Genomic DNA, 16996 nt, shown 5'->3' with positions numbered 1-16996 from the left:
ACCTTATATCTCTGACATTACTTTATCTTCTGCCTTTCATTGTTATACTCAAGGGGAAAAAATGCACCGTATGTCACTATTCCTCACACGTGTGCCACCCTGGGCAAGACCTGGGATGTTGGTTGTCTAGGAAGTGACAACCGGAAACGGTTGTATTTGGCGGAAGTACCTCCCAAGGAAATGGCGTTGATGCTTTACAAATCTGTTAACATTCTCCGTGAATGAAACGAGTGTTGTGATTGGTCAAAAAATATCGTTTCCAGGGGAAACGCGTACGATGGAAATCCTGCCCACTCAGGACTTCCTAGACACTCGCTGCTTTAGGTCGTGACCAGGCTCCTCTCTTCACAGATGAGTGAGGCTGGGACCGAGGCTACACGTGTGCAGGGAAGGAAGGGAGGGAGGGGGGACATTCTGTCGCCAAGAAAAAACTTAAGTTTAGTTTACGGCAAATAAAAAAATCTACATTTCATCTCTGTATAAGGATTATTTGGTTATTTGGCTATTCAAAAATAACAGACCTTCAAGCTCATAGTGTGGCACTGAGTGCTACGAGCTTGTAGATCTGCAATTTAGGCAAAATCTTGAACATTTGTGCAAATCTTTGAATACATATATATTTTTTAAACAACATTTTTAACTCACATATTTGCTTCTGGGGGGGTCCCTGGAACATCATATTTTGATGTGGATTGGTGACCAAAACGTATCATTTTGGGGGTCCTTGACATGAAAAGTTCTAAACCACATATAGCAACATACGTTTAAAAAAAACTGTTGGGATTTAAAAGACATTTGTAAAGATTTGCACGCATTTCCATGATTTTTCAAAAATAGCAGATCTACAAGCTCATATGCCGCGCTATGAGCTTGTATATCAGCTATATAAGAATAGCAGAGTGCACCTGCTTCCCTACCTAAATGATAGGAAGATAATTAGTAGGACGGTCTCTGTAATCGCCATAGAATCTGGGACGGCCAAATACTGTACCATGGCTAGTACATGGTAAGCTCCTGCTGAAAGGTTTGAGGATCAGCTGTGGGTCATCGTGGGATCTGATCTAACTTCCCTTTCCTTTTATATTGTTGGCTACGGTGTGTGTGTGTGTGTGTGTGTGTGTGTGTGTGTGTGTGTGTGTGTGTGTGTGTGTGTGTGTGTCATCCCGGTGATGTCGGTCACGCCCAAAGATGGAATCTATGATGCCAGACTTAGATATGTCAGTTAGCTCCATATATGGAGTACCAAGCATTCAGTGACATGGTCAGACCTAGTATGGCGTAACTATTGCGACCTATCCAACAAATCTGTATGATTTGAAAGCCTTTTCTACAATAGTCATATAGCTATCAGATTCTCTGAAGAAAGACTGTCACAGTCAAGGAGCGAGAGACCGTCTTCTAGTTAATTCAGTATATCCCGCTCACAAGTCGGTCATATAGTGAACGTATTGATTTGTTCAGTGAGTGAACGATAGTCCTCTTCCTTCTCTCTTCAATCACAGCCAGTCAGTCAGTCAGCCAGCCAGCCAGCCAGCCAGCCAGTCAGTCAGTCAGCCAGCCAGCCAGTCAGTCAGTCAGTCAGTCAGTCAGTCAGTCAGTCAGCGAGCGATCAAGACGGATCTGTCAGATTTTTCATATTCCATCCTAATTGGCGAATTCCGAACATTGCTGAAATTAAACTCAAATGCAACTTATGTTTCCTAAAAAGAGCATATTACATGAATGTTTTGTCTTAAGACTCAAGAAAAAACAATCACAAATCACAGTCACAAACCCTTATGCCCTGCACAGTCAAGTAGAAGTCACAAACCCTTAAAACAGAAGTAGTCTATGTAAGTTTAATTACGCAGTCAGTGGGACAAACGCAGTCCCTACCAATATTATTTACGATTCTGAGCCTATCGGTACATAACTCGGACGGCGCTGAGTCGACTAGCAGACCATCGGCCGGTCGTCGCGGGCACTCGCGCCTGGAGGCGCTCGGGCGCGACTCCTTGGCCTCAAGGTCTGCTGAGTCGGCGCGCCTCCGTCATGGTCCAAAACTATACTTTATTTTAAATAGAACTCACAAAGCCTTAATAACATAAATAGTTTATGTAAGTTTAATTAATTGCAAAACATGACACCTCTTATTCAAAACAGATGGCGAATGCATCTTCTCTTTATAGGGCCTACACAGGTAGTACCACAAACTACCTGCGAGACCTCTATGAATTGAATCTCATAGTCAGCAGTCAGTCAGTCAGCGAGCGATCAAGACGGATCTGTCAGATTTTTCATATTCCATCCTAATTGGCGAATTCCGAACATTGCTGAAATTAAACTCAAATGCAACTTATGTTTCCTAAAAAGAGCATATTACATGAATGTTTTGTCTTAAGACTCAAGAAAAAACAATATTCTTAATGCATATTGATAAAGAAGATTATTGCTGCTGAACAAGGCATGACCACCACCTGTCATCAGGCTGGCTTGGACCTTTGCTCCTCCTCGTGGACTTACCTGTGGATTTTACCAGAGAAAGTTACCTTTTGTGGACTATGTGGTTGAACCTGAACATGCGCTGATACTCTGAACCTTAATCTCAACGCACTGATACTCTTCTTAATGTCACCATGGACAGTATATACGCGCTGCTATGCTCATGCACCTTATGTCTAAACATCATGTACAGTACATACTGTAAGGATGGATATACTATGTGTCGATACCCTGTTTGTTTTTTATTTGATATCTCCTCCTGTCCTCCCCCTTTATTTTTTCTTTCTCTTTCTGGAAACAACAAAACGATGGAGCTTGCACAAAAACAAATTTCACCCAAATGTGACACCTGCAAACCTGTGATAATAAAGATGATTCTGATTCTGAGCTGGTGATCACGTTAACTAATTCCCTGCCTAGAACGAGTAATGCGACTTCTGTCCCATAAGCCATGCCTGCCTAGAACGACTAAAACGACTTTTGGAAAAAAAAAGTTTTTTACATATATATATTTTTTTTTTACCCAAAGACCAAGGAGATATGATTTTTCGAAGATCTAAACTCCCATCCACTTCCTTGTTAACTTAAAACTTAAACATTCTGCATCTCGGCTCCTGAGTACCGTACCTTTTTTTTTCAATGAAAAATCTTGGCAGTGGGCAAATGCGGCCAGAAATAATTCAGGCAGTGAATGAGTTAAGACTTCATCATGAATATACAGTATGAGCCAGAAACAGTTTTGTGTGATTTGTTTATGATTCCAGAGGTGAATACCAGCGACCAGTCTCTCCAGCATCCAGCTGTACGACTACGACGAGTGGCATCGGCTCCCTCACTTCTACGGACGTCAGGAATGAACCTGGACCTTCAGACTCAAAGTAAGATCAATCACTGATCAGGAAACACAATGCTGTTATAGAATCCTCTTAGATTTAGTTAACAATGAGCGAGCTTGTGGATTGGGCGTTTATATTGATTATATATTTATTTTATTATTCCGCCGTCGGCGTTCAGCGGATGGTCTGTGTTCGACTTTGAGCCGGCCTCAGTGCGAACAGTTTGGGAGCGCCCGTTTTGTAGCGCGGGCGGCGACGTTGAAGCCTCCCGCTCACTTCGTCTCGTACCCGCCAACACTCTTTTCACTTGGACTATTGCTCCTCCTCGTTGACTTACCTGTGGATTTTACCAGAGAAAGTTATTTTGTGGTTGAACCTGAACACGTGCTGATACTCTGAACCTGTCAGGAATGAGTGGTGGGCAGGACCCAAAAGCAGATGAGCAGGAATGCAGGATAAACTTAAAGTATTTATTAAACCACACAAGCTGGTTAACAAAGGTAGGTATAGAGAACAGGTGGGGTGTAGGCATCAAGCACTAACATAAACTCACGTGACAACGGTCTATGGACCAACAAGAACACAGTGCAAACACAGGGCTTAAAAAGAGCAGACAAGCAGACAATCAAGAGACGATAGGCAGAGGGACTAACAGGACACAGGAGGAGATAACTAATAATCACCGGGAGGTGAGACGAGGCAGGGGAAAAGTAACTAGGCAGACAGGAAGAGAGGAAGAACAGTACTACAAAATAAAGGTACACAACACCAGGGCAAAAGGCAACAACAGAGTAACAGAAAAACAAAACCAAACAGACCGAACAAATACTGTTTTTGTCCAGAAAAGAAAATATTTCACCGGAAGAAAAACTTGTTTTTGGTTGCTCCACAGCGCCCTCTACAGAATCAAACCCTATCTGGTCAATGGAATTTTTCTATTGACCAGATTTTTCCTTCCAGTGAAATATTTTCTTTTCTGGACAAAAAGTGTATTATACAGAGAAGGTGGGGTGCTGAGAGGCTTCCCACCTCCGAGAACAGACTTTCAACAACACAAAACAGCCTTTGTTTAGGTGTGTAGCCAAATGGTTTTGTTTATTTTCACTACTGTTGGAGCCCTCACAGGGCAGTGGAATTCCTTGTACAAGCGCAGAGCCCAGCGCCTGGCAGAGCGTTAGAGAGAGCTCACTAACGCTCTGGACCAGGGCTATGTTGCCTCTAGAGGTTCGGCCCTCACATCTAGAGTTCGGCCTCACACGTACACCGCACCGCCAATCCGACTGATATGGCCATATATGAAGATCTCTGTATATGTCAGTCCTTGTCCCCTTTATGCCCGTATATGGAGATCGCTATCTGTCAGTTCTTATCGTTCTCGTTTTCGTCTCGATGTCATCAGTATATGCCCATATATGGTGATTTGTTTGCGCCTGATGCCATGAATTCATTTTAGCCGATAAATAGATCACGTAGTTGTTCAGTAGGGGTGTTGGAGAAGAAAAAAAAGGGGGGGAAAAAGCGATTCTTATGTTGTTACTTGCATCAAGGGCCATTATGTTGTGTTTCTGCATCAAATAGAACTACACCTAATCCAAGATACAGGGCCATGTGCGTCTGCAAAGCGCAAACGCCAATTTTTAGGGGGAGACTTTTTTTGGGGGTCCCTCGTGCCACAGAAACAGAAACAGAAACTCAATACATAATGGAAGTAATATGTTACACAATAACTTGGCCCATATCATTCCTGCTATTACCCCCCTATCTCCTCTGCCTCCTGCATCTCTACCACAAACAGCCTAACATAAGATGAGGGCAAACTAAAGCCATGAGCCAGTTTACTTTACTAATTATCACATTAGCCTGACTTTGTATAACCCAAGCTTAACAAAAGCTCATGAAATGAACATATCTCAGTTTTGTAGCTAATCTGCACATAACGTTAAGTGTGAAAGCAACAATTTGATCCATACATGTGGAATTGGGCGTGGCTTGTTTGGGGAGTTCCGTAATGATCCAAGGAATCCAAGCGAACAAAGAATGTTGATAGTATGACCTCCAGGGATTGTGTGTGCACAGTTTCACGCCGATTGGTCCAACGGTGTCGGAGATTAGCTGTACACAGATGTTAAAGTTCTCAACGGTCCTGAAAAGTAAGGCCCGGGCCGAAGAATTACCATAATTAAAATAAATGTTTTAATTACCCGGAAAATCTGTCAGCAGCGCCAGCGGCTCAAATTATGAGGGAGGGCAGGTTCCTTTTGCGACGTACGACCTGTCGCGACGTGCCACCGGCCTCGTCTCTTCCGTTGGCGACTTTGCCTCATAGGTCGTTACGTCGCCTCCTAGGTTGTTTCCTACGTCGAGTCCGTCGTCAGTCACAATCGCGTTCTGAAGTTGCCAACCGCGTTGCAACCCGTTCGACCAGGTTCAACCCGGTCGGACCGCAACTTCGATTTCTAGGTCGTTACGTAGTCGCCAGACACCACCGCATTGCGACCATAGCAACGTTCACGTCATCAGACCTTGACCTCACTGCTCACCACCGCGGCGCACTCCGTTCGGCCAGGTTCGACCCAAAGCGCATCATGGATAGGCAGCCAACAGCACTGGACATTTAAATAAGCCAGAACTCCATTCTTATTATTAAAAGTTCTCTATAATCTGTGATTATGGGTCTGGCACATCCAGGTCTCCTGGTCTAGTTATATAAGGCACACTTGGTTATTAATGTTTAAATAAACCTTTTCTAGGTAAGGCACACTTGGTTATATATTTTATTCTTAATATATTAATCAATATATTAATCAAAATCACTCCGCCTCCACAATACTTATGCAGATTGTCTACAGGTAGTGTCCATACATCCTAAATCTACCAGAATGCCAATATTTGGTTCTATTGTGAATCAGCAGCCTTTTATACAAGAGAGGAGAGGCTCTGGCACGTGGAGGGACTAGGCTCTGTGGATGGCCTCCTGGCCGTCCTCCTCCGTCTCACCAGGTCCAGGACCTGAGCGTTGCACCACACTCCCCCCGCTCCAAACATTTCATTCTGGCGTGATGGTTTCTTGGGCCGTGGTGGTACTGCAGGCTCCGCTTGCGGCTTGCTTGAATGGCCCTCCTTAAAGGCCTCACCGTGGATTTGTTGGGCTTCTTCCTCATGGAAGACACAGGCTGGGGCGCTAACCCAAACTGCTCCATATATATTTATACACTAACCCATACTGCTCCATATATATAGTATATATATACTAACCCATACTGCTCCCGGATGCCGTCTACATCCCGGCTGTCAACCGTCTCTCCAGTGGTCACCAAACTATTCCTGGTTGTCACATATATGAGCCACTATAAATAGAAAAACTATAAAGAAAAACATCACATGGATGCACCTGGGACGTATCCTCAGTGTTGTAGCCTGGGGTCAACGGGTGTTTCGGGTCTCGCAACAACATACACCGTCGCCCAGGTGACCCAGCCGGGGTTGATCAAGCCCCGACTTACGCCCCAATAGCTACCCACAGTCAGTCCTCTTAGGGAAAGACAGGGCCACTCATTCAGCTTCTCCAGAACTACTCTGCCGGGGCTGAGGGAGAGGAGAGGCTCTGACACGTGAAGGGACTAGGCTCTGTGGATGGCCTCCTGGCCGGGCTCCTCCTTCATCTCACTGAGTAATGACCCCAAACATTTTTAAAGTGAAATATCACTTTAACCACTCAAACCCTTTGTTCAAAATAGCAGATGCATGGGGGTTGAGGGGTTAAGGGGGGATATGGGGCTCTCAGGCCTATTTCACGAAAGCAGAATCAAATAAGCCTGGATCTAAGCCAAATCCGGATTCCGTTCCACGAACGCCAAGCCAGGCTGAGAAGGAGCTACTTTGTCGAGCTAGACTTTGTCAAACCAGACTGTATCGAGCCAGGATGGTAAAGCCAGGCTTCACGTATTCCTGTAGCAGAATCCTTGAACTTGACCAATCATGGAGCCCAAAACCAGAGCGGCGTCCTTCTCTGTCGCTGAACAGCAGCACTGCAGCAGCTCAACGGAATCATACAAGGAATTAAAATGTATAATAAGCAAGAAAGGAAACACGGCCGCAATAAATATAGATCCAGGGAGAAAGCGTGGCAAAGTATTGCCGACAAATTAAATTCAATTAAAATTAAATTATGTTTAAGTGAATATTGGAATTATAATTATAAACACAAATTTCAAATGTCTAACATCGAAGATCTACAAGTGAAAAGCTTGCCTTTTGGCGGCCGGGGGTCCCCGGGCCACGGGGGTCAACGGGGGTCAACGGGGGTCAACGGGGGTCCGGGGTACACGGGGGCCGGGGGTCCACGGGGGGGCGGGGGTCCACGGGGATCTCTGTGTTGACGGGGACCCCCGTGGACTCCCGGCCGCCACAGGGACCCCTGTGCACCCTGGCCGCCACGGTGACCCCCATGGATCCCCGTGGACCCCCAGCCGCCATAAGACAATTTTTTTTCGGGCTTGTAGATCTTCGATTTTCGCATAAGAATTGAATAAGTGTGGAAAAACTCATTGGTTTGTGATCACATTGACTGCTTAATGAACAGTAAAGGCAATAGGATTAGTTAAACCTGGCAATTAGCCTGGTCCGGACCAGGCCAGGCTAACTTCACAGCTAAATCTCCATGGTAACTAGGGTAGGATTGCTTCAATTTTCTTTTGTGAAACCGAGTCATGGATAAACTTATCCAGGGTGAACTGGCTAAGCTAATCTGGCAAGATAATTCAGCTTTCATGAAACCAATTCATGGCTAATCCTGGATAAATTAAGCCAGGATAGCTGTTAAATCCAGGCTTGACCCCTAATTCTGCTTTTGTGAAATAGGCCCCAGGTCTGTTCTGGTTGGATTGTAATTTTCAGGCCAGTTGAAAACTCTAAAGCAGTGGTTTAGAGTTTAGGTTTAGAGCGTCTAGTGGTTCTCAAACATGTTCATGTCAGGGACCCCCATGTATTAGACCCCAGACCACCATCTGAAAATATGTTCTGCCAGGGACCCCCATAAGAGAACATTTGGGAAATGATTCCACATTTTTTTAAATGTTGTGAGCTTGTAGATCAGCTATTTTCGAATAGCTCAAGTATAAAATAGGTTTAATCTGTCCCTTATTTTGCTGGGGACCCCCTGGAACCTCCTCAATGACCCCTGGGAGTCCTCAGACCCCACTTTGAGAACCACTTCTCTAAAGATGACAGTAACTAAAATAATATGTATTATAAAGATTGTAATTTAAATGCTATATTATACAACAGTTGTTTGAAGAAATCAGAAGAATCAATTATTTTGGACAAACATATCAGTTCTCATATGTGCCTCAGAGTGCTGTTGAGTGTAGATTCTAACTAAGACGTAACGTTGATTCTAATTAGAAATATTACCCTTTTCTATGTTTCCCTAAACATAAGTATTCTGAACATTTTGAGCACCTCAGTAAATCTGTAGCTCCAATGGTTTAGCAGATAGAGCCATGTTGGAAGTAGTGCACCGGTTATGGTCATTTAAAAAAGGCTGTGGTCATTTTCGGGTATTTCGTCTCGAATAGAGAATTACTCACAGTTTCTAAGTTGTTCCCTGGGGTCATATTAGCCGAGAACAGTTGAGATATTTTCTTGAAATAAGTAAGTAAGTAAGTAAGTACATTGGTTCTGCTTAAAACTGGTGGAAACTTGTCCGGTTCCGTGAAAGCACCAAGGTTCCTAGAATCTAGAATGAAGAGCCAGTAGACAGAGAACTAGTGACTGAGAAATAGTTCTCAAACATTCAGTAATTAATGTTTGTGTGATTGTTATGATTCCAGAAGTGAAGATCAGAGACAGACACCAGAGTCTCCAGAACACAGCAATGAACCAGACTCCAAGACAAAGTAAGTAACTGTAAACTTTAATTCATGTTAGTTTCATCAGGAATGTACTGTATGAACCAGTGTTGTGTGATTGTGAGTCATAGACCAGTCTCTCCAGCTCCCAGCAGCACAACGAGTGGCATCTTCTCTCTCACTTCTACTGGACTCTCTTCAACAGAGACAGAGTGTTGTGTCATTACAGAGGTGACAAACAGAGTGTTGTATCATTACAGAGGTGACAAACAGAGTGTTGTATCATTACAGAGGTGACACACAGAGTGTTGTGTCATTACAGAGGTGACACACAGAGTGTTGTGTCATTACAGAGGTGACAAACAGAGTGTTGTATCATTACAGAGGTGACAAACAGAGTGTTGTGTCATTACAGAGGTGACAAACAGAGTGTTGTATCATTACAGAGGTGACAAACAGAGTGTTGTGTCATTACAGAGGTGACAAACAGAGTGTTGTATCATTACAGAGGTGACAAACAGAGTGTTGTATCATTACAGAGGTGACAAACAGAGTGTTGTGTCATTACAGAGGTGACAAACAGAGTGTTGTATCATTACAGAGGTGACAAACAGAGTGTTGTATCATTACAGAGGTGACAAACAGAGTGTTGTGTCATTACAGAGGTGACACACAGAGTGTTGTGTCATTACAGAGGTGACACACAGAGTGTTGTGTCATTACAGAGGTGACAAACAGAGTGTTGTGTCATTACAGAGGTGACAAACAGAGTGTTGTGTCATTACAGAGGTGACATACAGAGTGTTGTATCATTACAGAGGTGACAAACAGAGTGTTATGTCATTACATAGGTGACATACAGAGTGTTGTGTCATTACAGAGGTGACAAACAGAGTGTTATGTCATTACAGAGGTGACAAACAGAGTGTTGTGTCATTACAGAGGTGACAAACAGAGTGTTGTATCATTACAGAGGTGACATACTGTGATGGCCCCTTGGCCTTAGATCTGTGTCTGAGTTGCTTGGGCTCCCCTCATTAACCTGTGTGGGGTGATTGCTCACCCTATATAATGGGGCATGAGCCTTCACTCTGTCTCTCCCCTTGGTTTGGTTTGGTTGCTGTGCTTTGGTTGAGTTAGGTTCTTTGAGTTGTTTGGTTGCTTTGATTTGTTTTCTCATATACATTCATACACTTGCACACATCACTGATAACCTACTTTATTAAGTTGATTCCAATTACTTTATTTACTACTTTTTCTAAATAAATATAATTCTTATTGAAACTGAAGTCATGTGTGGTCTCCACTTTGTCTGCCTTTATTTTAAGTCATGACACAAACAGAGTGTTATGTCATTACAGAGGTGACAAACAGAGTGTTGTATCATTACAGAGGTGACATACAGAGTGTTGTATCATTACAGAGGTGACAAACAGAGTGTTGTATCATTACAGAGGTGACAAACAGAGTGTTGTATCATTACAGAGGTGACATACAGAGTGTTGTGTCATTACAGAGGTGACATACAGAGTGTTGTGTCATTACAGAGGTGACAAACAGAGTGTTGTGTCATTACAGAGGTGTGTGTGTGTGTGTGTGTGTGTGTGTGTGTGTGTGTGTGTGTGTGTGTGTGTGTGTGTGTGTGTGTGTGTGTGTGTGTGTGTGTGTGTGTGTCCACAGAGAGAGGAACAGCAGTACTGAGGATCCATCCAGGGGTTCAGTGTGTGACCATCCCACCAGCATTGTACAAAGTAAGGCCTGATGTATTTGCGTTCCCGCGCACTTTTTTAACTCTTATTAACATGGTCACATGGTTAACTGTGGGGCTTACTAGCATTGATAGACTAACTGTACATTCACTTCATGAATTAAAATCTAATTCAAAATCAAAACAGACAGACAGCTTGCCTGCTGCTGCTGCTGGCCAGCGTTGCCAGATTTTGCGAAAGAAATAAGCAACCAGATCTATGAAAGCAAGCCCAGAAGAAGCAACTAAGCCACATGAGCACTTTAAACCTATACATACAAAGGCTATTTTCAAAAATATCTTGAAAAAATGTGACAAATGAGGAATGTTTTTGTTCTTGTTAAGCGATAACCTGGCAACCAGTGTTGCCAGGTTTTGTGCGAGAGAAACAAGGAACCAGGCAGACTTGACAACACTGCGAAACTATGCAGAAAGTGACAAAGGGTGGAAGTGCCCGGCAACACCTACTGGTAGCGTGGGGGAGCACAGACTCCCCTGTGATACCTGGGCCTGTATATATATATATATATATATATATATATATATATATATATATATATATACACAAATCCGCAGAGAGCTGCCCTGTAGGCAACCATTGCTGCGGTGTCAGTCGGCTGCAGTCCCTGACGCGTGTCCCAAATCACACGTCACTGACTGCTCACATTACTCTTTTACCTGCTTTTCACTAACTTTACAAATATGTACAGAAAATCGGGACAAACCACCTACGTCAGGTGCCAGTAGGCTAATTTATGGCTGCTCTGCTAACATCAACAGACGGACAGAACCGCAGCAGAAGCTGACTGACACCGCAGCAATAGGGCACCTATAGGGCAGCACTCTGTGGATTTGTGTATATATATATACATGAATATGTTACATAAATACATAGGTATACTAGTCAAAGAGTTTTGTTGTTGTTAAATTTTGTTTAAGAGTTTTATTTACGTTTGATCCTGTATTTATTCTGGGAATATAAATTATAATTCATATCTTTCCATAGGATATAAAGTTATGACTGAACGTGTGTTTGACATTGATGAACTGTTGTGTTCCAGTGGATGTCAGTCTGCAGGAGTTTTTAAAGCCCTATAAGACCAGTCTGACACAGAGGTCAGAAGGTCAGAGAGAAGACATCACTGGACCAGGACCTGGAACCCCCTTAAACAGGATCTACACAACGCTCTACCTCACAGATGGAGGCAGTGAAGGGGTTAATCAGCAACATGAGGTGTGGCAGCTTGAGAGAGCATCCAAGATGGAGAAGACCTCCCTTGACAACACAATCCTGTGCTCTGACATCTTCAACCCCTTACCAGGCACAGAGACACCCTTCCAAAGAGTTCTGACAAAGGGCATCGCCGGCATTGGAAAAACATTCTCTGTGTACAAGTTAATTCTGGACTGGGCGGAGGGCGTGGCCAATCAAGACATCCATCTCCTGATTCCGATCTCGTTCAGAGAGCTGAACTTGGTCAGAGATAAGCGGTACAGTCTTCTCACACTGATCCATGATTTCCATCCAACATTAAAGGAGATCACAGCAGAGCAGCTTGCTGCCTGTAAGACTGTGTTCATCTTTGATGGTTTGGATGAAAGCAGAATTTCACTGAACTTCCACAACAATGACATTGTTTCTGATGTCAGAGTGACATCATCAGTGGGCATGCTGTTGACAAACCTCATCCAGAAGAATCTGCTTCCCTCAGCTCTCCTCTGGGTAACTACCAGACCTGCAGCAGCCAATCAGATCCCTCCTGCATGTGTTGACAGGGTGACAGAAGTACGAGGGTTCACAGACCCCCAGAAGGAGGAGTACTTCAGGAAGAGATTCAGTGATGAGAAGCTGGCCAGCACAATCATCACACACATCAACAAAACAAGGAGCCTCCACATCATGTGTCACATCCCACTCTTCTGTTGGATCGCTGCTACCGTTCTGGAGGACATGTTGAAGACAGACGAGACAGGACAGCTGCCCAAGACCCCGACTGAGATGTTCTGCCACTTCCTGTTGGTCCTGAGAAGGAGGAAGAAGCAAAAGTATGAGACAGATGGGGTGAGTCAACAGCAGCTCATGAAGTCTGACTGGGAGGTTCTTCTGAAGCTGGGCAGGCTGGCGTTTGAACACCTGGGGAAAGGCAACATCATGTTCTACCAAGAAGACCTGGAAGAGTGTGGTCTTGATGTCACAGAGGCCTCGCTGTACTCAGGAGTGTGTACAGAGATCTTCAAAAGTGAGTGCGTGCTCTTCCAGAGAAAGGTCTACAGCTTTGTTCATCTGAGCATTCAGGAGTTTCTGGCTGCAGTTTACCTGTTCCACTGTTTCACTGAGAGGAACATGAACGTGCTGAAGTCATTCCTCGAAGATTCTGATCCTGAAAATGAGGATGAAGAAGAAGCTGACAACAGTCACATGTCCCTGGATGACTTCCTGAAGAAAGCCATGCTTAAAGCCCTGAAGAGTAAAAACGGCCACCTGGACCTCTTCGTCCGCTTCCTTCACGGCCTCTCACTGCCGTCCAATCAGAGTCTGTTAGGAGGCCTGCTGGGTCAGACAGAGAACAGTCCAGAGAGCATCCAGAGAGCCATCAACAACCTGAAGGAGATGAACGCTGATGATGATGACTCTCCTGACAGATGTATCAACATCTTCCACTGTTTGATGGAGATGAAGGATGAATCAGTACATCAGGAGATCCAACAATACCTGAAGTCAGGGGACAGATCTAAGACACAACTGTCTGATACCCAGTGTTCAGCTCTGGCCTACATGCTGCAGATGTCAGAGGAGGTTCTGGATGAGTTTGACCTGGACAAATACAACACATCACCCTCCGGACGAGAGAGACTGCTGCCAGCTGTGAGGAACTGCAGAAAGGCTCGGTTAGTATTCATGTGAATTTTAACAAAATGTAGGAAATCATACTAAAGCTGCAGTCAGTCAGACAGTCAGTCAGTCAGTCATCACAACATGTTGACAATCTGTCATGCTGCCATTAAAGATTCAAATAAACTGTTTCTGTACTTTTAAATGTAATTCTTTTTATATTATGAATTACACAAATACTGCAAAAGATTAGTTTATAGACACAACATCTACAATGGTATTATTATTAATATGATAATAAACTCTGTAGTAGTAATATTAGTAATAGTAGGCAGTGGTGGAAAGTAACTAAGTACATGTAGGCTACTCAAGTACTGTACTTAAGTACAATGTTCAGGTACTTTTATTTAACTGGAGTACTCCCGATTTTCTATATTTTTACTTCTAGTCCACTACATCTCAGAGACAAATATTGAATAATTGAATTATTTATACCTCCATAGTAGTAATAGTAGCAGTAATAGTAGTAGTAGTGCTGTTATTGGTAGTGTGATGCTGTATAAACTAATTGTTTTGTAATATTCATACATTTTCTCTTTTAATGTGTAATTACAGACTTGCTAACTGTGACATCAATGAGACACACTGTGAGGTCCTGGTCTCAGCCCTCAGCTCTAATCCATCCCATCTGGTTGAACTGGAGATATCTAATGTCTCCCTGAATGATGTTACCGTGAAGATGCTCTGTGATGCAATGAAGAGTCCTCACTGTACACTGAAGATTCTGACGTCAGTAGTGCTTATTATTTATCTCTGTCTGTGTGTGTGTGTGTGTGTGTCTGTGTGTGTGTGTGTGTGTGTGTGTGTGTGTGTGTGTGTGTGTGTGTGTGTGCGCGCGCGTCCCCCTGGTGTGTGTGTGTGTGTGTGTGTGCGCGTGCGCGCGTGCGCGCGTGCGTCCCCCTGGTGTTCATTCTGTGGGTTGTATTCTATGTAGCAGATTGGTCCAGCAGTGGTTATTTACATAACAGTGGGCTCGTCTAGAATATCCACATCCTCTGGGTTTGATTTATCTGCTCCTTTGATCTGTTATGCACAATGATTGATTGATTGATTGATTGATTGAGCAGAACATTACTAGCACAGAGTTACAGTAAAACACTTGAGCTAAAAAGATCACAAGAAAAGTCCTGGGGACTTGTTTCCATTGTGGTCCTATGTATCCAATTCATCAACAGAGCATGGAATATTAACACACAATAATACATGTCTTCAACAAACACAAACATATTTACGGAGGAGAAAAAGGAAAAACGGCATCAGTGTATGACACCTTATTTCAAGGGGATTTAATATCTACCTAATCCAGTGGTTCTCTAACCTTTTTATATCACGACCCCATATTATGAGGCCGTGTATTTGTACCACCCACCTATAAGGCTTATTATTATGTATTTGTACCACCACCCATAAGGCTTATTATTATGTATTTGTACCACCACCCATAAGGCTTATTATTATGTATTTGTACCACCACCCATAAGGCTTATTATTATGTATTTTTACCACTCACCATAAGGCTTATTATTATGTATTTGTACCACTCACCATAAGGCTTATTATTATGTATTTGTACCACCACCCATAAGGCTTATTATTATGTATTTGTACCACCACCCATAAGGGCTTATTATTATGTATTTGTACCACTCACCATAAGGCTTATTATTATGTATTTGTACCACTCACCATAAGGCTTAGTATTATGTATTTGTACCACTCACCCATAAGGCTTATTATTATGTATTTGTACCACCCACCCATAAGGCTTATTATTATGTATTTGTACCACCCACCCATAAGGCTTATTATTATGTATTTGTACCACCACCCATAAGGCTTTTTATTATGTATTTGTACCACTCACCATAAGGCTTATTATTATGTATTTGTACCACCACCCATAAGGCTTATTATTATGTATTTGTACCACTCACCATAAGGCTTATTATTATGTATTTGTACCACTCACCATAAGGCTTATTATTATGTATTTGTACCACTCACCATAAGGCTTATTATTATGTATTTGTACCACCACCCATAAGGCTTATTATTATGTATTTGTACCACTCACCATAAGGCTTATTATTATGTATTTGTACCACCACCCATAAGGCTTATTATTATGTATTTGTACCACTCACCATAAGGCTTATTATTATGTATTTGTACCACCACCCATAAGGCTTATTATTATGTATTTGTACCACTCACCATAAGGCTTATTATTATGTATTTGTACCACCACCCATAAGGCTTTTTATTATGTATTTGTACCACTCACCATAAGGCTTATTATTATGTATTTGTATCATCCACCATAAGGCTTATTATTATGTATTTGTACCACCACCCATAAGGCTTATTATTATGTATTTGTACCACCACCCATAAGGCTTATTATTATGTATTTGTACCACTCACCATAAGGCTTATTATTATGTATTTGTACCATCCACCATAAGGCTTATTATTATGTATTTGTACCATCCACCATAAGGCTTATTATTATGTATTTGTACCATCCACCATAAGGCTTATTATTATGTATTTGTACCACCACCCATAAGGCTTATTATTATGTATTTGTACCACCTGCCATAAGGCTTATTATTATGTATTTGTACCATCCACTATAAGGCTTATTATTATGTATTTGTACCACCCACCATATAGATTTTTTGGCCGACCATGGCGTTTCTCTCCATGGAGGCAGCTGTTGGAACTGGTCTGGTTGTCTGTCTGTGAGATGACCCGCTCGGTAATCTAAATGTAACTCTGTGAAGGTACAGATGGAACCAAATGGACCCGTGGTCCATGTATTTGTACCCTCTTGAGTAAAACACCCAAAATGTCTCTTTTAAGCCACCCGCTCATATTGAACATAAGTTCCTAAGAACCTAAGTAAATGGTTTATGAACAGATAAATCAGTTTGAGTGTCTCACCCTCTGCAAGGGCGTGTGTTTGTTGTGTTGTGTGTGTGTGTGTGTGTGTGTGTGTGTGTCGTGTGTCGTGGTGTGTGTGTGTGTGTGTTGTCTTCTGTTGCTGCCGCTTGTTCTCGGTTGGTGTTGGAGGCGGGGCTGTGTGTGTAGGAGGAGTCAAGTGGACGTCCTCTTCACGTTGGTCACAATGATCGCACTTAAAAATATATATATATTTTGATTTAAAAAAAAATGTAGGTTGCCAATG

At 42.8% G+C, this 16996-nt stretch overlaps 1 protein-coding gene across 1 annotated transcript in view; it reads left to right on the top strand.

Annotated features, from left to right (window-relative positions):
* The window catches only part of LOC308083028 (uncharacterized protein), a 103385-nt gene that overhangs the window by 23526 nt on the left and 62863 nt on the right, over positions 1 to 16996 (top strand). Inside the window, exons 7-11 of the mRNA XM_080425128.1 lie at positions 3246 to 3359; positions 9149 to 9214; positions 10847 to 10917; positions 11975 to 13802; positions 14362 to 14535. Of these exons, the coding sequence (XP_080281254.1) occupies positions 3246 to 3359; positions 9149 to 9214; positions 10847 to 10917; positions 11975 to 13802; positions 14362 to 14535 (2253 nt within the window). The remainder of the gene's footprint in view (positions 1 to 3245; positions 3360 to 9148; positions 9215 to 10846; positions 10918 to 11974; positions 13803 to 14361; positions 14536 to 16996) is intronic.

Source organism: Gymnoscopelus braueri (genome assembly GCF_963280865.1).
Source record: "Gymnoscopelus braueri genome assembly, chromosome: 1".
Taxonomy (NCBI): Eukaryota; Metazoa; Chordata; class Actinopteri; order Myctophiformes; family Myctophidae; genus Gymnoscopelus; species Gymnoscopelus braueri.
The sequence above is the reverse complement of the archived record's forward strand: the minus strand, read 5'-3'. Positions and strand labels throughout refer to the sequence as shown.